The sequence below is a fragment of the Artemia sp. Qi Xiang Cuo genome, chromosome 1 (assembly GCF_049724085.1).
Source record: "Artemia sp. Qi Xiang Cuo chromosome 1, ASM4972408v1, whole genome shotgun sequence".
Taxonomy (NCBI): Eukaryota; Metazoa; Arthropoda; class Branchiopoda; order Anostraca; family Artemiidae; genus Artemia; species Artemia sp. Qi Xiang Cuo.
Window position 1 is genome coordinate 43,179,156 of NC_142794.1, and position 17,167 is coordinate 43,196,322.

The 17,167-nt window shown below is 35.5% G+C and overlaps 1 protein-coding gene across 2 annotated transcripts in view; it reads left to right on the forward strand.

Annotated features, from left to right (window-relative positions):
* Positions 1-17,167, forward strand: part of LOC148956341 (spliceosome-associated protein CWC27 homolog) — a 46,801-nt gene that overhangs the window by 15,544 nt on the left and 14,090 nt on the right. For both annotated transcript variants that reach the window (XM_089105467.1, XM_089105527.1), the window contains exons 5-8: positions 6,550-6,692; positions 10,287-10,502; positions 13,477-13,587; positions 16,617-16,807. In XM_089105467.1, coding sequence (XP_088961593.1) covers positions 6,550-6,692; positions 10,287-10,502; positions 13,477-13,587; positions 16,617-16,807 — 661 coding nt within the window. The remainder of the gene's footprint in view (positions 1-6,549; positions 6,693-10,286; positions 10,503-13,476; positions 13,588-16,616; positions 16,808-17,167) is intronic.

Below are 17,167 nucleotides of genomic sequence, written 5' to 3' on the forward strand. Positions count from 1 at the left end.
ATTTCTTTTAAGATGACAACTCCCCCCCCCCCCACAGCCCTCAGGGTAAGGGTTGTAAGATATGCCCTGGGGGCATATAAGGTTTTTATAGAAAGGGATGTCGTAGAAATTTCAAAAAGGGCTCATTCGATTGGAATTTGACAGGGCTAGTGCCCTTTTTAATAGTAGAAAGTGATTGGAGGGTAACTACCCCCCTCTCACGCACATCATTACCCCCAAACACATCCAATCAAAATTTTGAGATAGTCATTTTTTCAACGTAGTTGAAAGTTCTGGAAACTTTGTTTTTGAGGATGACGACCCCCTCACAACCCTCAAGGCAAGATTTGTAAGTTATGCCCTGAGGGCATATAAGGTTTTTATAGAAAGTATTGTCGTAGAAACTTCAAAAAGGGTTCATTCGATTGGAAATTGAAAGGGCTAGTGCCCTTTTTAATAGTCGAAAGTGATTAGAGGGCAACCAACCCCTCTCTCACGCCCACTGTTTCTCCAAACACATCCAATCAAAATTTTGAGATAGCCATTTTGTTCAACGTAGTTGACAGTTCTGGAAATTATGTCTTTGAGGATGACAAACCCCACACACCCCTCAGAAACTTCAGAAACTCTTAGAAACTTCAAAAAGGGCTCATTCGACTGGAAATGGAAAGGGCTAGTGCCCTTTTTAATTGTCGAAAGTGATTAGAGGGCAACCAACCCCTCTCTCACGCACACCATTTCCCACACACATCAAATCATAATTTTGAGATAGCCATTTTGTTCAACCTAGTTGAAAGTTCTGGAAATTATTTCTTTGAGGATGACAAACTCCCCACACCCCTCAGGGTACGGGTTGTAAGTTATGTCCGTGGGGTGGGGCATATAAGGTTTTTATAGATAGCTCTGTCGTAGAAACTTCAAAAAGGGCTCATTCAATTGGAAATTGAATGGGCTAGTGCCCTTTTTAAAAGTCGAAAGTAATGGGAAGGCAACTAACCCCCCTCTCACGTCCACCATTTCCCCAAACACATCCAATCAAAATTTTGAGATAACCTTTTTTTTAACGTCGTTGAAAGTTCTGGACATCATTTCTTTGAAGGTGACACCCCCCCCCCCCCCACAGCCCTCAGGGTAAGTGTTGTAAGTTATGTCCTGGGGGCATGTAAGGCTTTTATAGAAAGGGTTATCGTAGAAACTTAAAAAAGGGCTGATTCGATTGGTAATTCAAAGGGCTAGTGCCCTTTTTAATAGTCGAAAGTGATTGGAGGGCAACTAACCCCTCTCTCACGCCCACCATTTCCCCAAACACATCTAATCAAAATTTGGATTTAGCCATTTTTTCAACGTTGTTTAAAGTTCTGGAAATTAGGTCTTTGAGGATGACAACCCTCCACAGTCCTCAGGGTAAGGATTCTAAGTTACGCCCTAGGGGCATCTAAGGTGTTTATAGAAAGCGTTGTTGTAGAAACTTCAAAAAAGGCTCATTCGATTGGAAACTGAAAGGGCTAGTGCCCTTTTTAATCGACGAAGTGATTGAAGGGAAATTAACCCCCCTCTCACGCACACCATTCCCCCAAACACATCCAGTCAAAATTTTGAGATAGCCATTTTGTTCAACGTAGTTGAAAGGTCCGAAATTATGTCTTTGAAGATGACAACCCCCCCCCCCCCAGCCCTCAGGGTAAGGGTTGTAAGATATGCCCTGGGGGCATATAAGGTTTTTATAGAAAGGGATGTCGTAGAAATTTCAAAAAGGGCTCATTCGATTGGAATTTGACAGGGCTAGTGCCCTTTTTAATAGTAGAAAGTGATTGGAGGGTAACTACCCCCCTCTCACGCACATCATTCCCCCAAACACATCCAATCAAAATTTTGAGATAGTCATTTTTTCAACGTAGTTGAAAGTTCTGGAAACTTTGTTTTTGAGGATGACGACCCCCTCACAACCCTCAGGGCAAGAGTTGTAAGCTATGCCCTCGGAGCATATAATGTTCTTATAAAAAGCATTGACGTATAAGCTTAAAAAAAAGCTCATTCAATTGGAAATTCAAGGGGCTTGTTTCCTTTCTGATAGTTGTAAATGATCAGAGGGCACTCAACTTCTCTTGCACGCCAACCATTTCCCTAAACGCATCCAAACAAAATTTTGAGATAGTCATTTTGTTCAACGCAGTTGACAGATCTGGAAATTATGTCTTTGAGGATGACAAACCCCACACACCCCTCAGAAACTTCAGAAACTCTTAGAAACTTCAAAAAGGGCTCATTCGACTGGAAACGGAAAGGGCTAGTGCCCTTTTTAATTGTCGAAAGTGATCACAGGGCAACCAACCCCTCTCTCACGCCCACCATTTCCCCAAACACATCCAATCAAAATTTTGAAATATCCGTTTTGTTCAACGTAGTTGAAAGTTCTGGAAATTAGGTCTGAAAATGACAAACCCCACACACCCCTCAGGGCAAGGATTGTAAGTTATGTCCGTGGGGTGGGGCATATAAGGTTTTTATAGATAGCTCTGTCGTAGAAACTTCAAAAAGGGCTCATTCAATTGGGAATTGAATGGGCTAGTGCCCTTTTTAAAAGTCGTAAGTAATGGGAAGGCAACTAACCCCCCTCTCACGTCCACCATTTCCCCAAACACATCCAATCAAAATTTTTAGATAACCTTTTTTTAACGTCGTTTAAAGTTCTGGACATCATTTCTTTGAATGTGACACACACACCCCCCCCCCCCCCCACAGCCCTCAGGTTAAGGGTTGTAAGTTATGTCCTGGGGGCATGTAAGGCTTTTATAGAAAGGGTTATCGTAGAAACTTCAAAAAGGGCTGATTCGATTGGTAATTCAAAGGGCTAGTGCCATTTTTAATAGTCGAAAGTAATTGGAGGGCAACTAACCCCCCTCTCACGCCCACCATTTCCCCAAACACATCTAATCAAAATTTTGATTTAGCCATTTTTTCAACGTTGTTTAAAGTTCTGGAAATTAGGTCTTTGAGGATGACAACCCCCCACAGTCCTCAGGGTAAGGATTCTAAGTTACGCCCTAGGGGCATCTAAGGTGTTTGTAGAAAGCGTTGTTGTAGAAACTTCAAAAAAGGCTCATTCGATTGGAAACTGAAAGGGCTAGTGCCCTTTTTAATAGACGAAGTGATTGAAGGGCAACTAAACCCCCTCTCACGCCCACCATTTCCCCGAACACATTCAGTCAAAATTTTAGATAGCCATTTTGTTCAACGTAGTTGAAAGGTCCGAAATTATGTCTTTGAGGATGACAAACCCCCCACAACCCCCAGGGCAAAGGTTGTAAGCTATACCCTGGGGGCATATAAGGTTTTTATAGAAAGTGTCGTAGAAACTTCAAAAAAGGCTCATTCAATTGGGAATTGAGAGGGCTAGTGCTCTTATTAATATTCAAAATCGATCGAAGTCTTATTAATATTCAAAACCGATCGAAGGGCGAATGGGCCGCCACGCCCAACATTTCCCCAAACACTTCCGGTCAACATTTGTGTATAGCCATTTAGTTGAACTTAGTTGAAGAGTCCGGAAATTATGTCTTTGAGTATAACCCCCCCACAGCCCTCATGGCTAAGGTTGTAAGCTATGTCCTAGGGCCGTATAAGGTTTTTATAGAAAGCGTTGTCATTAAAACTTCAAAATGTCTCATTCGATTAGGAATTTAGAGGTATATTGCCCATTTTAATAGTCGAAAGTAATCGGAAGGAGAATCCCCCCCCCCCCCACACCAATCATTTTTTCAAACATTTTAGATCAACATTTTGTTATGACCATTTTGTTCAACGTAGTTGAAAGTCCTAGAATTATGCCTTTGAGGATGACAACCCTCCTTCCATAGCCCTCAGGACAAGGGTCGTAAGTTATTCCCTTGGGGCATAAAAGGTTTTATAGAAAGTTTTGTCATAGAAGCTTCAAGAAGGGCTCATTCGATTGGAAATTTAGAGGACTAGTGCCTAATTTATTAGTCGAAAGTGATCACAGGGCAAATCAACCCCCCCCCCCTCGCCCATCATTTCCCCAAACATTTCCATTCAAAATTTTGAGATAGCGATTTTTTCAGCGTATTTGAAAGGTCTGGAAATTATGTCATTGAGGATAACAAAACCCCAGGCCTTCAGGGCAAGGGTCGTAAGTTATGTCCTTGGGGCATATAAGGTTCTCATAGAAAGCATGGTCATATAAACTTCGAAGGGGGCACATTGGATTCGTAATCAGACGCTCTAGTGCTCGTTTTAAGACTCAAAGTGATCTTAGGGCAGCTACCCCGCCCCCCTCACACACACACACGTCGTGTTGTCCCGAAATGCATCTAATAGATATTTTAAGATAGCCATTCTATTCAAAATAGTCTAAATATTATATAACAATGCTTGTGGAGTTGAAACAACACCCAGAGATTAGGGGCAAGGGTTGTAAGTTATGCCCAGGGTATTAAAGGTTTTTATGGAATGGATGGTTGTTTAACTTTAGAAGAGGCTCAGTCTTTATCACTGAAAAAGACAATGTCAATATAAAACGAGCAGAAATTAATTAAAAAAAATTTTTCCACAAAATAAGTTTTTCAAAAAAAAAGTAAAGAACTCCATTAAACCATAAATGAACAAAATAAAATCAAATAATCTACCAAGCATACAACTACCACAAATCAGTATCAGTAAACAAATTAAACCCAAAACAAACAAAAAAAAAAAAAAAAACAGGGCCAAACTCAAAACCAGCAGAGATTAAAATGAGTAGGGTTCTAAACCCCTCTGCTTTCTAAAAGCCAGAATATATTTGTACTTTACTGAAAAAAACACTTTTAAATGTTTCCATTTTTATAATTTTAAGAAATTAAAGATTAATTAAGATTTTAAGGAATAAATATCAGCATATGTATATTAAACTGACAGTGCGCATTTTTTTTTCAGTAAATTCATTTGAATTTTTGTCAGTAAAGTACAAATATATTCTGGCTTTATTTGAAGATTTTAACACAGCACTCTTCATGCATTGCTAGTATTCGGCAAAGCAGCTTCTCTGGAATGTCGTAGAATACCAGGATTCGCATCTGCGAAGACCAGTTCCGCACACAATCCATTGGATGTCATGCTGCTCGTCATACAGATGTAGGTCTAAGGCAGCTTATAATCTTATCAAGATTATTATGCAGAAACGCTTATTGGGTTCGGAAAGGCGGTTGATTCCTCTATAAATGTCACAAACGGCTGTCTTTCTTTTTTGAAAGGCTTAATGATTGTACCTGCTTTCTAATCTTTAGGCACTTATCTTATTTGCCATATGAGTAAACATAAAACGACCCACATTGAGAGGTATTTGCAGATGGTCAGTTCTTCAGAAGTACGATCAGCAGCATGGGATTCGCTGTTTTTACAGTTACTGTAAAATCCTTCAATTGCGCAAAATTGACTGATTATTGTTGCTCGAAGCCATCTAGTTATTATCTGAAAAATCTTTGCAGGAATGAATGGCGTTAAGCTGGGTTTTGCTATTCCTGGCACCTTGTAGGTCACCATTCTAGGAAATCAGCTATTGCCTAGCTTACCTTTTAGGTTTGTCTTTCACCTGAGAAGCCTATTTTTTCCTTGGTTACTCATAATTAAGGCATGTAAACCTAATGTTTTTTCTCGCAAAGTTTACCTAACTTTGTCGTAATGTGTCTCATCCTTCAGACTTGTCCAGCAAATTTGATTGCCCCAGCATGATATGGAGGAGGGATAACCAAACAAATAAAAAAACAAACGAAAAATAAACACGAAAAAAAAACAAACAACTTACCATAAACCTCAGAAGTAGTTAAAAATAAAATATAACTACAACATCATATACCCTGCTACCACTCGCTTAACACTCCGCACTCAAATCCTTCCTTAACACACCTCAATAAAATAAAACACTACCTTTAATGATTTAATACCAATTTAATCTATCAACTATGCATCCTATTACATTATAACAACCTCAAGGGGTAAAAATACACTCAGTGTTCTTTGAAAAAAGAGGGTAGGTCAGGGCCTAATATAAAAATTGCGAGTTTTGAACAATAAAAGAAGAAAATCACAGAGAATATCTGTAAAGAAAAAAACAAAACAAAAAAAGGAGTAATGGCCTAAGGCCTTCCCGCAGAGCCTTTAGCTGTAATTGATGGTAACATTTATAAAGAGGGAAAAAATGATCAAACGATTTGTAGATGTTATTTAAAAGACGGGTAATTGTGCTAAGTGAAAGTTTGTATTTAACAAATTTTGGAAAGAAAGAGAGTCAAATTAAAATAAAAAAAATAGTGTATATTGATTTTTTTTTAAGTTTTACTGAAATATTTTATTTCCAGTATTTTGGAAATGGGCTTTTAGGGTAGCATCAGAAAGATACCACTAGGCTAAATAGGTTTTAGCATCACAAATTGGTTTACAAATTAAGTCAAAATAAAACACATTCTAACCGGCGTAATTTTAGTAAACATAAGGATTAGTTTTTTAATGAAAGTGAATTTGAATTTTTGCTAGATCAGACGATTCTTTTTAAAAGGTGTCCACTATTGTGTTTTCCAGGATGATCGACCTGTTTATGCCCCAAAAGTAATCCAAACTGAGGTAATTTCAAATCCCTTTCCTGATATCGTTGCTAGGAAGGCCATTCAGAAACCTGAGAAGATTGAGCATGAAATTACCCAGACAAGATCTGGAGCTACAAAGTATGTTTCCTCATTGTATTGAAAATTTATGACACATTTGGCCTTCATTAGTTTCTATTTGTATAAAGTGCGCTAAAAAGAAAATTTTGTTCTGAAAATTAATGTGTAGGAAGTGTTATTTATAGACTGTGATGAGATAATTTCTTTAATTTTTGTTATTAAAAGATAGGCTGAACTTTTAAATAATTTGATTAATTATCAATTAAATTATGGTTTAAGTACTTGTTGGTTATTGGAAACACACCCATGAATTACGTTTAGGTTACATCTCAGAAAACCGGTTTCATATTTACAAAAACAAGTGACGGGTGATACAGTGCATTGGACTTAGACAGAATGCACTGGACTTGTATAATTTTGGCTATATATTTGCACATTAGGGTTGGGGTTAGATTAGGTTACGTTAGTTTGCGTTAGGTTAATTTAGCTTCTAAAGTATTATTTTACCATCATGTTTTGTTATTATTCATTAGGATTAACCTAACTTCATATCTTGGGTGTGTTTCCAATAAAAGACAAGTACCGTGGTTGAAATTTAATTTTGTTATCGAATAATATATTATTTCTTTTTGAAGAACAGTGAAATTCTAGGAGAAGATAAAATTAATATTTGGGAAAACGGATGTAAGACCCGTGGAATAACGGAAGATTTTCCACTACGGATATTTTACCGCATGGTTAATGAAACTGAAATAATAAAATCAGGAAACACAAATCTGATATACAAAATGAGTTCCTCCGTCAAGTCTAGAATGTAACTCAAAAACAAAGAGAATAACAAAAAGACAAAAACAGCTGATTAGTTTAGTTGAGAAATAATCGTCTTATGATTATTTATTGCAGTATTGTGTCTTTTTGTTATTCTCAAATCGTCTGCAGAGTTACCTAATGAAAATCAGACAAAAAAAAGTGAAATTCCAAAAGAAGATAACATGAATATTTGGGAAAATGGATGTAAGACCCGTGGAGTTGTGGAAGATTTTCCAGTACGAATATTTTTTCGCATGATTAATGAAACAGAAAGATTAAAATCAGGAAAAAATACACGAATTTGATATACAAAATGAGTTACTCCCATCAAATCTAGAATGTAACTTAAAAACGAAAAGAAAAACAAAAAGACAAAAAAAAGTTATTAGTATTGTTGAGAAATAATCGTCTTATGGTCATTTATTGTAGTATTGTGTCTTCTTGCTATTGTCAAATCGTCTGTGGAGTTACCTAATGTAAATATAGGTATGTCTTTTAACATATTGTCATAATTTAAAGCAACATGGAATTTTCTTATGTCCCTTTATCGGTCATAAACGGAAATTTGACAATAAATACAGTAAATTAAGTGTCTTCTCTTCACGAGCTCTGCTTTCATACGACGTTTTTTATGTGTGGAATTGGAGACTTAATATCTTAAAATGGTACTTTTACAAGGTAAACTCGTGGTCTACTAGATATATACGGGTAAGCGTACCTTCTAGGATGGTTAGTGGCTGAAAGTCAAATGCACATTTTTGTTTTCTCTAAAGAGGGGCTACCCAGTGTTTGCCCAGTGGATTGATGCTCTGCCTGAGTCAAATGCAGATTTTTGTTTTCTTTAGAGAGGGGCTATCCAGTGTTTGCCCAGTTGATTGATGCTCTACCTGACAATGTTGGGCCAGGAATCGATCCCCACTGCAGCGAGGTTGGACGACAGGCTTGCTACTTGTATCTGTGAAAAAGACTCAGCAACTGAAAAGACGTTTCGATATCCTATGCTCTAGCAATGACTGTTGAGAATCTTCATTCTTTTAGAGACCGTTGGGGAAATATTATTCAAATGTTTTCCAAAAAAATCACAGCTTACATGTTTTTATTGTCCGATCTTTGTAAGGGAAATTTTTGGCTTACCTATTTTAGGTTATGGAAGTGATTTGTCATCCATATTCTTTCATCCAAGATAATCAGTTGAACAGGATTCACTGAACAGGATAAATAGCCAGTTCTCAGATTGTACATTGAAGATATTTTTGAATTCCACTTCCTTAACAGATTTTCAATTTATGTTCAACTATGTACTTCTAGCCATACAACACTATTAATTTGGCTGCCAGATTTTTTTTAGGTTTAGAGACATCCTATATTTTATTAGTTGCACTTGAAAGTCACATGGCCTACTCCACAAGGCATTTTGTCTCTAAATTACAAAGGCCTTATATCGCTAGTGATAAAAAGGAGTTTAAGCTGAATCAGAGCTTAAGCAGCTTAAAAAGGAGTTTAAGCTGAACCAAAATTGTATTTCTGATGTGGTTTTGGACAACGTCAAACTTATATTTATCAGACCAAAGAAGTAAGAAGTATGATAAAAATATCTTCAAAGTCCTCTTTTAGAAGTAGAAGGCAAATTAGCCAATTCCTTTTTTATTAATTTTGGTAGATGCATTAAAGATGATCTTTAGTGTTTTTGGTTTTCATGTTTAGGCCTGCGAAACCAGACCTACGTTGATCAAAGCATTTGGCGTTATATTTTATTATTATTTATGTTTATTTACATTCATTTCTTATTTGTTAATAGTTATATTTATTATACTTTTTAAAACTTTTTATTCATTTTATTTATCTATCATAATTTTTAAATTTATATTCCATTTTTTATCTCATAATTTCATTTGCCTTTGACCATTTACTTTTGACCGGTGAAATAATAACGAAGATACAATAGACAGATATACTGTTGCAACGGATATCGAGAGAGGCCTAATCGTATAAATGGCTGCTATAGGAAAGGTCTCTTATGAACAGACTCGTCTGTTTTCTTAATATATTTAAGGTTTTTGACCTATCCTTATTATTTTCGTTACGGGTGCCATCTCTAGCTGGTTAAACATCAAAGGACAAACTTTGAACAAATAACAAAGGGTTATAAATCAGCAAATGAAACAGTAAAAAGGAAACTTGGATAATGGAAAATATCCTGACTAAGCAAGAACGGTGGGTAGTAATGTGGAAGACTTAAAGCAAGTTTATGTTAATTTCTGTGCTATCAAAATTCAGGCACTGCTCAGAATTGAATTAAGCATTAAGCGTAATTGAACTAAGCACCTTAGAAAAATGTTTAATAGTTGCTTGTTCTGTTGTCCATGTGAGTAGGCACGTTAAAACGTAGCTAGTTTGCCTATGTGGAGAGGTACGTTAAAACATAGCTATGCTGTCGATGTGAGTAGGCACGTTAAAACGTAGCTACGTCGTCCGTTTGAGTAGGTGCGTTAAAACATTGTTACGTTGTTCTGTGATTAGGTATGTTAAAACGACGCTACGTTATCTATGTAAGTAGGTACGTTAGAACGTAACTACGTTGTCCTTGTGAGTAGGTGATTAGGTATGCTATTTCAGAAATATTTACGCTAATCCATATATTCGCACCATGAGATCGTAATCCTGAACTTTGGAATATTTCTTAATCTCCAAAGAATTAGTCTGTGTGACCCCTCCCTCTTTTTATGTTTTTTTTAATTGTCTTTATCTATTAAATATTTTACAAGCTTATATAATGCAAATATAGAATAAGGTTTATTTTATATTTTTTCTTTTAAAGTTATTTAATTCAAGAATTGATTACAGGAACTTTGGACTTTTGTCATTTGGTCTTGAAGCTGAAGAAGATGAAATGGAATCAGAAGTTATTTTAAAAGAAATTTCTGGAAAAGTTAAGTCTAAATCAAGTCATGACTTGGCCAAAGACCCAAAATTAAGTAGCATTCCAGCTGTGCATCTAGAAAATAATGAAAAAGAACTTAAGGAAGATGTATCAAACTTAAGGAAAACAGGAACGGAAGAGTAAGTAAAGTTTTTCTGGTTGAAATGATAATTAATTGCTTTAGACTTTTTGACTTGTTAACTTGTGTATCTACATTGTTTTTTGTGGCCCTTCCTATCATATTTGTTAATGATAAGACGGGCTCTTTTTTTGTGGACCTTGTTTTTTAAACCTAGACTCTGAAGTGAGAACTCAATCCATATGGGCTTCGATAGCCCTTTTTCGGAAATAAATCTCATCTTATGGTAGGGGCACTCTTATCTTATCAGACACTGCCCATAGAGTGTAGAAAACCTTAAGAGTAGAAACTGGAGCTAGTGTCGGCAAAAAAAAAAAAAAAAAAAAAAAAAAACAACGCGATCTATTGGCAGTTGTTAGGGCTTTCTTCCACACTTCATTATAAGTTTGTCGTTTATTTTTAGCTGGTAGCAGAACTTTTAAGCTACGTTTACTTTTAATACGAGAAAATGCCACCTATAACATTACCATGATTAAAAACAGGAAAACTAAAGTCGACGCCAACAAACTCAAAAGTCTGGCCTTGCGACCTATGTATAGTCATGGCAAATGCGGTTGGATGTGGAAATTGATTTCCTTGAACAATACATCTAAGTTGACCTTTACTAGAGTCGACTGCAACTCGAGAAATATGAACGTAGTTTCCTGATTTTCCCCCAGTAATTATATTTGCCTTAATTACGTTGTTACATAATTCAGTAACAATAATCTGGTTCCATTACATATCCCTTCAGAAATATTTAAGTTATGCAAAAGCATTACTATTGTATTTTTCTTTATTTTAAGTCATGCGGTGGTAAATCTGCAGTTTCAATTGAATTGAGGAATTCTGGAGTAAATACAATACCTCCATTTTCTTTATCTTTTAGAGAGTCGTAACTTTCATACGATTTTTATTTCCCCGGGAGGCGATTGACAATTTTTGCATTTATTTTACTAACTTCTTTGTTGATTGAAGCTAAAATAACTCGATTTTTCATTAAATTGAAATGTTGTTTGAACAATCATTCTCCAAATACTTCCTCAATTAAATTACCCCTGAAAATTATGTCTCCTGGTAATTCGATTTCATTAAGGTCATTCTTAGGAAGATTTCCATTTCCCAGTTCGAGGATGTATTTTGCAAATGCTCCTGTTTAGGATCGACCCGCATATTTTTCTCAAAGGAAATATGTTTGAAATGCTTACTGTCGGAATACACACTGTCGGAAATTACCTCCAGCAAATAGAATTTTCCCACCAAATGGCAAGTTTGGATTTACGACGGACCGCAACAAAAGTTTTGGCTTTTATTTTTCAAGATTTTGCATATAATAATATGATAATACTTTCGCAGTTTTTTTCTTTTTGTTCCATAAATTGTCCAAGAAAATTGTAAACAGTTGTAAATAAACGTACTAAGCCTGGACGCCACTCATATAAACATGACGTCCAATTTCTTTTCAAAGTTAAAGCTTTCAACGAATTTTCTCAAACTCGTGACCAATCTAGATGATTTTTAGGCCAGAAAATCCCAAGATGTCGATTTTCAAAAAAAATAAAATACAGAGGCGTTTTCGAAAAAAAATATATACAATTATTGCTCGTTTAAAGAGATAGTATATATTTTTTTAAAAGTGGCTAGATATTTTATTTTTTTAATAGGCACACCAGCGTTTTCTTTATTAGTATATATAAGCCTACCACGTATTAGTACCAGGAGACCGAGCCAAGTTCGGTCTCCTGGTTTTAAGCATTAATAGGGATAGCAACAACTGTTACCTCAATGGCACGAAATTTTTTAGCTCCATAAGCCTGTAAAGAATGAACCACTAAACCACTATTTCTAATGGAAATTTTGCATGATGTGGTGACATCATGTATACCAGGGATATACGTACCAGTACCCATGGGCGCCCATAAGGGGGGGCGCCTGCCCGATGGCTGAATGATGCTGCCTTAGTTTTATATTTTTGTTCTGAGATTTCTATTATATAGCATTAAAAGTGCCAATTAGACCAGGTTTGCCCCCCCCCTGGAACTCAGCTTATGGACGCCCATGCCAGTACCGGGGACCGAGCAAAGCTTCGTATACATTTTTATTATTCTGTGTCCTTTATAAGCCTGTTCTGTTTCCATTCTGTTTCCTATATAAGCCTGTCATATACCGGTACCAGAGACCGAGCCTGGTGAATATATGTATAAGTATATTGTTGAAACTAGCGCCAGTTTCCACTCTTATAAATTACCCGTACTTTTTGGCGCTACCTATTTAAACATAGCTATGTATTAAACTAATCACGCTAGAAACTTAAAAGATTAATTCTTAAATCTTGAGGATATAGGCTATTGAAAACCAAAAAATGTAGTCTAAAACAAAAAACAGTACACCTGAAATGCGACGTCATAATAATGAGCATGAGCATAATAATGAGCATTTTGTCCAGAGGATGAGAGATGTGATTAATCTTGGTAAATAAAGAGTATGAACCAAGCAGATTAAAAATAGTTTGTTAATGTTTTACGGATATAGTTATTTTTTGCTTTGTTTCCTTATTAATAACGAAGAAGGGACTTCGAAGAAGAGGCATTCTAAGTAATGTTCTGCATTACACCTCTATATGCATATACACCTCTTCCATAGGTTGTTGCCGTCGCCTTTTGGGGTTGCTCTTGGTATTATGTAAGTCAACTTAAAACTAGGCAAAAGTAAATTCAATGCATTTATGGCGATTTTTTCCTTTTCTATTTAATTTTCTATAATGGGTGAAATCTGTCTGCGAAGAAACACTTGATTTTTAACTAAATTTACGTGACACCGTTACAAATCTGGAGTTTCATTTAGAAAAACGAAAGAAAAAAAGCAGAAGTTAGGCTATGTTTTATATATATTATTTTTCATGATACATCTATCTGATAATGCTATTTCATCGTGGTCTGTTTACTTCCGTTAAAACAAATTTGTACTGGATTAGCTTTTTTAACCTTTTTTTACAGAGAAGAAAAATCAAGAATTCAGAAGAAATTAAAAAAGCCGAAGGTCGAATCAGTTAAAGAAGGTGCTATCCCTAGTGATGAAGATGAGGAGTTAAAACAAGCCAACCATATGTAAGTTATAGTTAGTTATAGTATAGTTATAGTTATGTAAGTTATAGTTATAGTATAAGCAATATGTAAGTATATGTAAGTATAGCAATAAATTGTCTAGCAACCAAAACGTCGATTCAACGCCCTTTGCGCCAGCAATGGCTCCGGAGGATATTTATCCTTTTTAGAAATAAAATTACATATGATGAGTCAAAATGAGTCAAATATTAAATTAAAAAGAATACAGACAATAATTTGTGACTATTACATTATCTCATCATAGGCATTGTAATAGCACTACCTAAGTAAAGAGTGCTTTGGGCAGAATGTATAATTCATTTATTTTTTTTACACCAAGGGGATTATATAAGGAGTATAGTAGGAGTGGTCCACCCTCCTCCCCAAAAAACAGAATAGAAGTTAGGCTGTGTTATGTATAGTAATATATATAATATAATATAGTATAAAGTAATATAGTATAGGAATATATCGATAACGACTGGGGGTTTTTAGTTTAAACTTTCGGGACATCTACTATTACTACTTCTGCTCTTACAATTTAAAGAAATAAAAAGAGGGTAAGTGTATCCAGGCTGTCAAAAAGCATAGATAGAATCTTTTTGGAATGATATTAAGTTTTATTTTTCAGGTCAACTTGAGGAGGTGTAAAATGAAATTAAATGTCACTATTTGTGTCAGTATTGAAAATTGTCAAAAAGTTCATTCCAACATCCAAACTATGGATTCTTATAGAAAAAAACCGAAAGGATATAAAATAATATTTTTTTTTTCATGAAAAAGACTAGCAAACAGTTCGTGGTATTGAACTCTAAGTAAAGAGTAACTCAGCTAAATAGTAGGCCTAACTGAAACTCTAAAAAACGGAGTTTTGACACGAATAGATGCATTAAAAGAATTATACTTTTACACCGATGTCAAATATATAAGTTTCGTCAAGTTCAGTTTTACCGATTAAAAGTTAAGCGTATTACGGTATTAGTTGAACTTTCAGAGAACGGTGAGGCCGGTGTTGAACTTCAATCGAAACACACCATGTACAAATGGGTTATCAAAGGGGTGTATTAGCAATATCCCAGCGATGGCTCAGGGTATTAAGCTAAAATACCGAAGGCACACATTTGGCACACATTGTGCCAAAAAGGCACAATGTGAATACCATTACTGCTTACTGCTAATACTACTACTGCTATCACTTATGCTACTCTTATTGCTCTTACTATTACTTCTGCTACTATGCCTATTTCTATGGCTAATGCTAAGGGTACTAGTTAAACTTTCAGAGAACGGTGAGGCCGGTGGTGAACTGCAATCGAAACACACCATGTACAATTGGGTTATCAAAGGGGTGTATTAGCAATATCCCAGTGACGGCTCAGGGTATTAAGCTAAAATACCGAAGGCTATCGATATTATTACCACTATTGCTAATACTTCTTTTAATACTACTGCGTCTATTACTACTACTGTTAAACTAAATCAAAATAGTTTAGTGCATCCAGGTTGTAAAAAAAGAGCAGGTTGTCGAGACATCCAGGCAGGATGTCTTAGGACTGGGATAGAAGAAAAGTAGCAACTATCAGGGAAAGTCTATGTTTTGTCAAATTAAATCAAAAGGCACTTTGTGTATGCTGGTTGTCAAAATAGCATAGATACGATGTATTAGGAATAAAATTGGATTTATTCGAATTTTCAAAAATAGCCTGAAACCCCTAGAAAATGGCTTTGGATTAAAACAAAAAGTACGCCATGGGATTACCGTGGCCAAAATCCTAAATGGGAAATTTGCAGTCCTATGACTTAAACGGCAAGGAAAATCACTTTCCATGGATAGCACTGAAATGTCCTTTTTTTCTCCACTTCTATGGGGCAACGGAACATCGCAGAGAGCACTTTAAGGGCTCATTTAAAAAAAAAATGCTGCATCTACGTGTTTTTTTAAGTACCAAAGCATATTGTATCTAAAATTCATTTTTTTGACAAAAACTACATCTTCATATACCAGATGATGTTATATAGGGTGTGATCTTATATTTGAGTGACTCTGGTTTAAGTAAGAGCCTACAGGGGTTCTTTACAGTTAGTCTGGTATAATAATTAGTTTCCCAGTTGCGTTACTACGGAGGAAGAATGTAACAGTGGAAATCAAAACGGCACACGATCCAATCCAAAGTTCATTTGTCCATCTTATTCCCAAGGAAGTCTAATGAAGCTTATTTAAACTCTTCAGAAATAACGAAGGAAGAAGCAAGGATAATTTATGTCTTTTTTTTGCAATATTTGCAGATGTTCGATCTTTGGTGAGATATAGATGCCAAACGGTACAAGCGTAGTTAACTGAGGGTCGAATTTAAGAGCAATAAACAGTTTATAAATAGGATAATAGATCTTTAAGTTGAGAAACTGATTTTAGCAAAAAAAAAAGTCGGTTTGGGTTTAACGCTGAATAAGCTAAGTATTTATGACCCTGTTTTTATCAAATGTTCTCAAGGTCATTAAATAACCGGCACACCCTACTACATTTCATATCTACCACCTTTATTTTTTTTTCTTCTGTTTTTAACTCAAGCTACTTCCATTTTAAGATGTTCATTTAGCCTAGTCATATTATCACTTGGTGTCTTGCAAGAGTCATAAAAATAAACATTATAATTGTCCCTTCCAATGCAATGTAGTGGAGTTTTATTATCTTTCTGCTATATATGTTTCCTGAAGAAACTCCTAAATGATTTTCTAGAAAAACAACATCAAGGCGCAAATCAGGAAATGCGGTGGGAGGCTCCCTCTAAATTTCGAATGGCATATTTTTTATTTTCATTAAAAATCCTCCTCACCTATGTTTTCGTGAACTGACGACCCCTAAACAATGCCCCTCCAAGAATTATGAAATTTTGGTTCCATTTTAATGTTATTATCTTTCTCATATTTTGTCTTTCTCTGTTAATTTGTGCTTTTTCAGTTTAGGTACTATATGGTATTAAATGTATTATTAAAACTCACAAATAAAAGAATCACTTATCTATATTTTTTAGCGAGTCACTCAGGAAGGAATTCAAAGAATTGAAAAAGTCATTGAAAACAGATAAAAACAAATTGTCCAAAACAGAGCCAAAGAAGAATAAAGAAACCGAGAGTGAAGATGACAACAATGATGTGCTCCGGTCATTTCACCAAACACAAGAAGAATACAAAGCTAAGAAAGAGAAATTACCGCCAGCTAAAGGTAATTTCCTGTAAAGGGGAATAGCTGTCATTTGATTTTTTTACTTTGAATCCACGGACCTTTTTTTTTTTTTCGCACAGGCAAACATTTTTTAGTTTAGCACCAAACTTCATCTGTTATTTGTCACAAGTCCATACGACGTGACATTTCACTGGCTGCCTTGAAATACCGTAGCGGAGTGATTGAAGAAATTATCCGTTTCAAAAAAGAAAAAATTCTCATTACACTAATCAAAAATAAAAGTTTCAGGAAAATTGATTTTATTTCTGAGATGCTATCCCATTATAAAATGCCTAGAATTCTTACCCAATGGCTCTCGTGTAGTCAATATGAAGCTTGCTTTTATTTCTTTTATCTTAT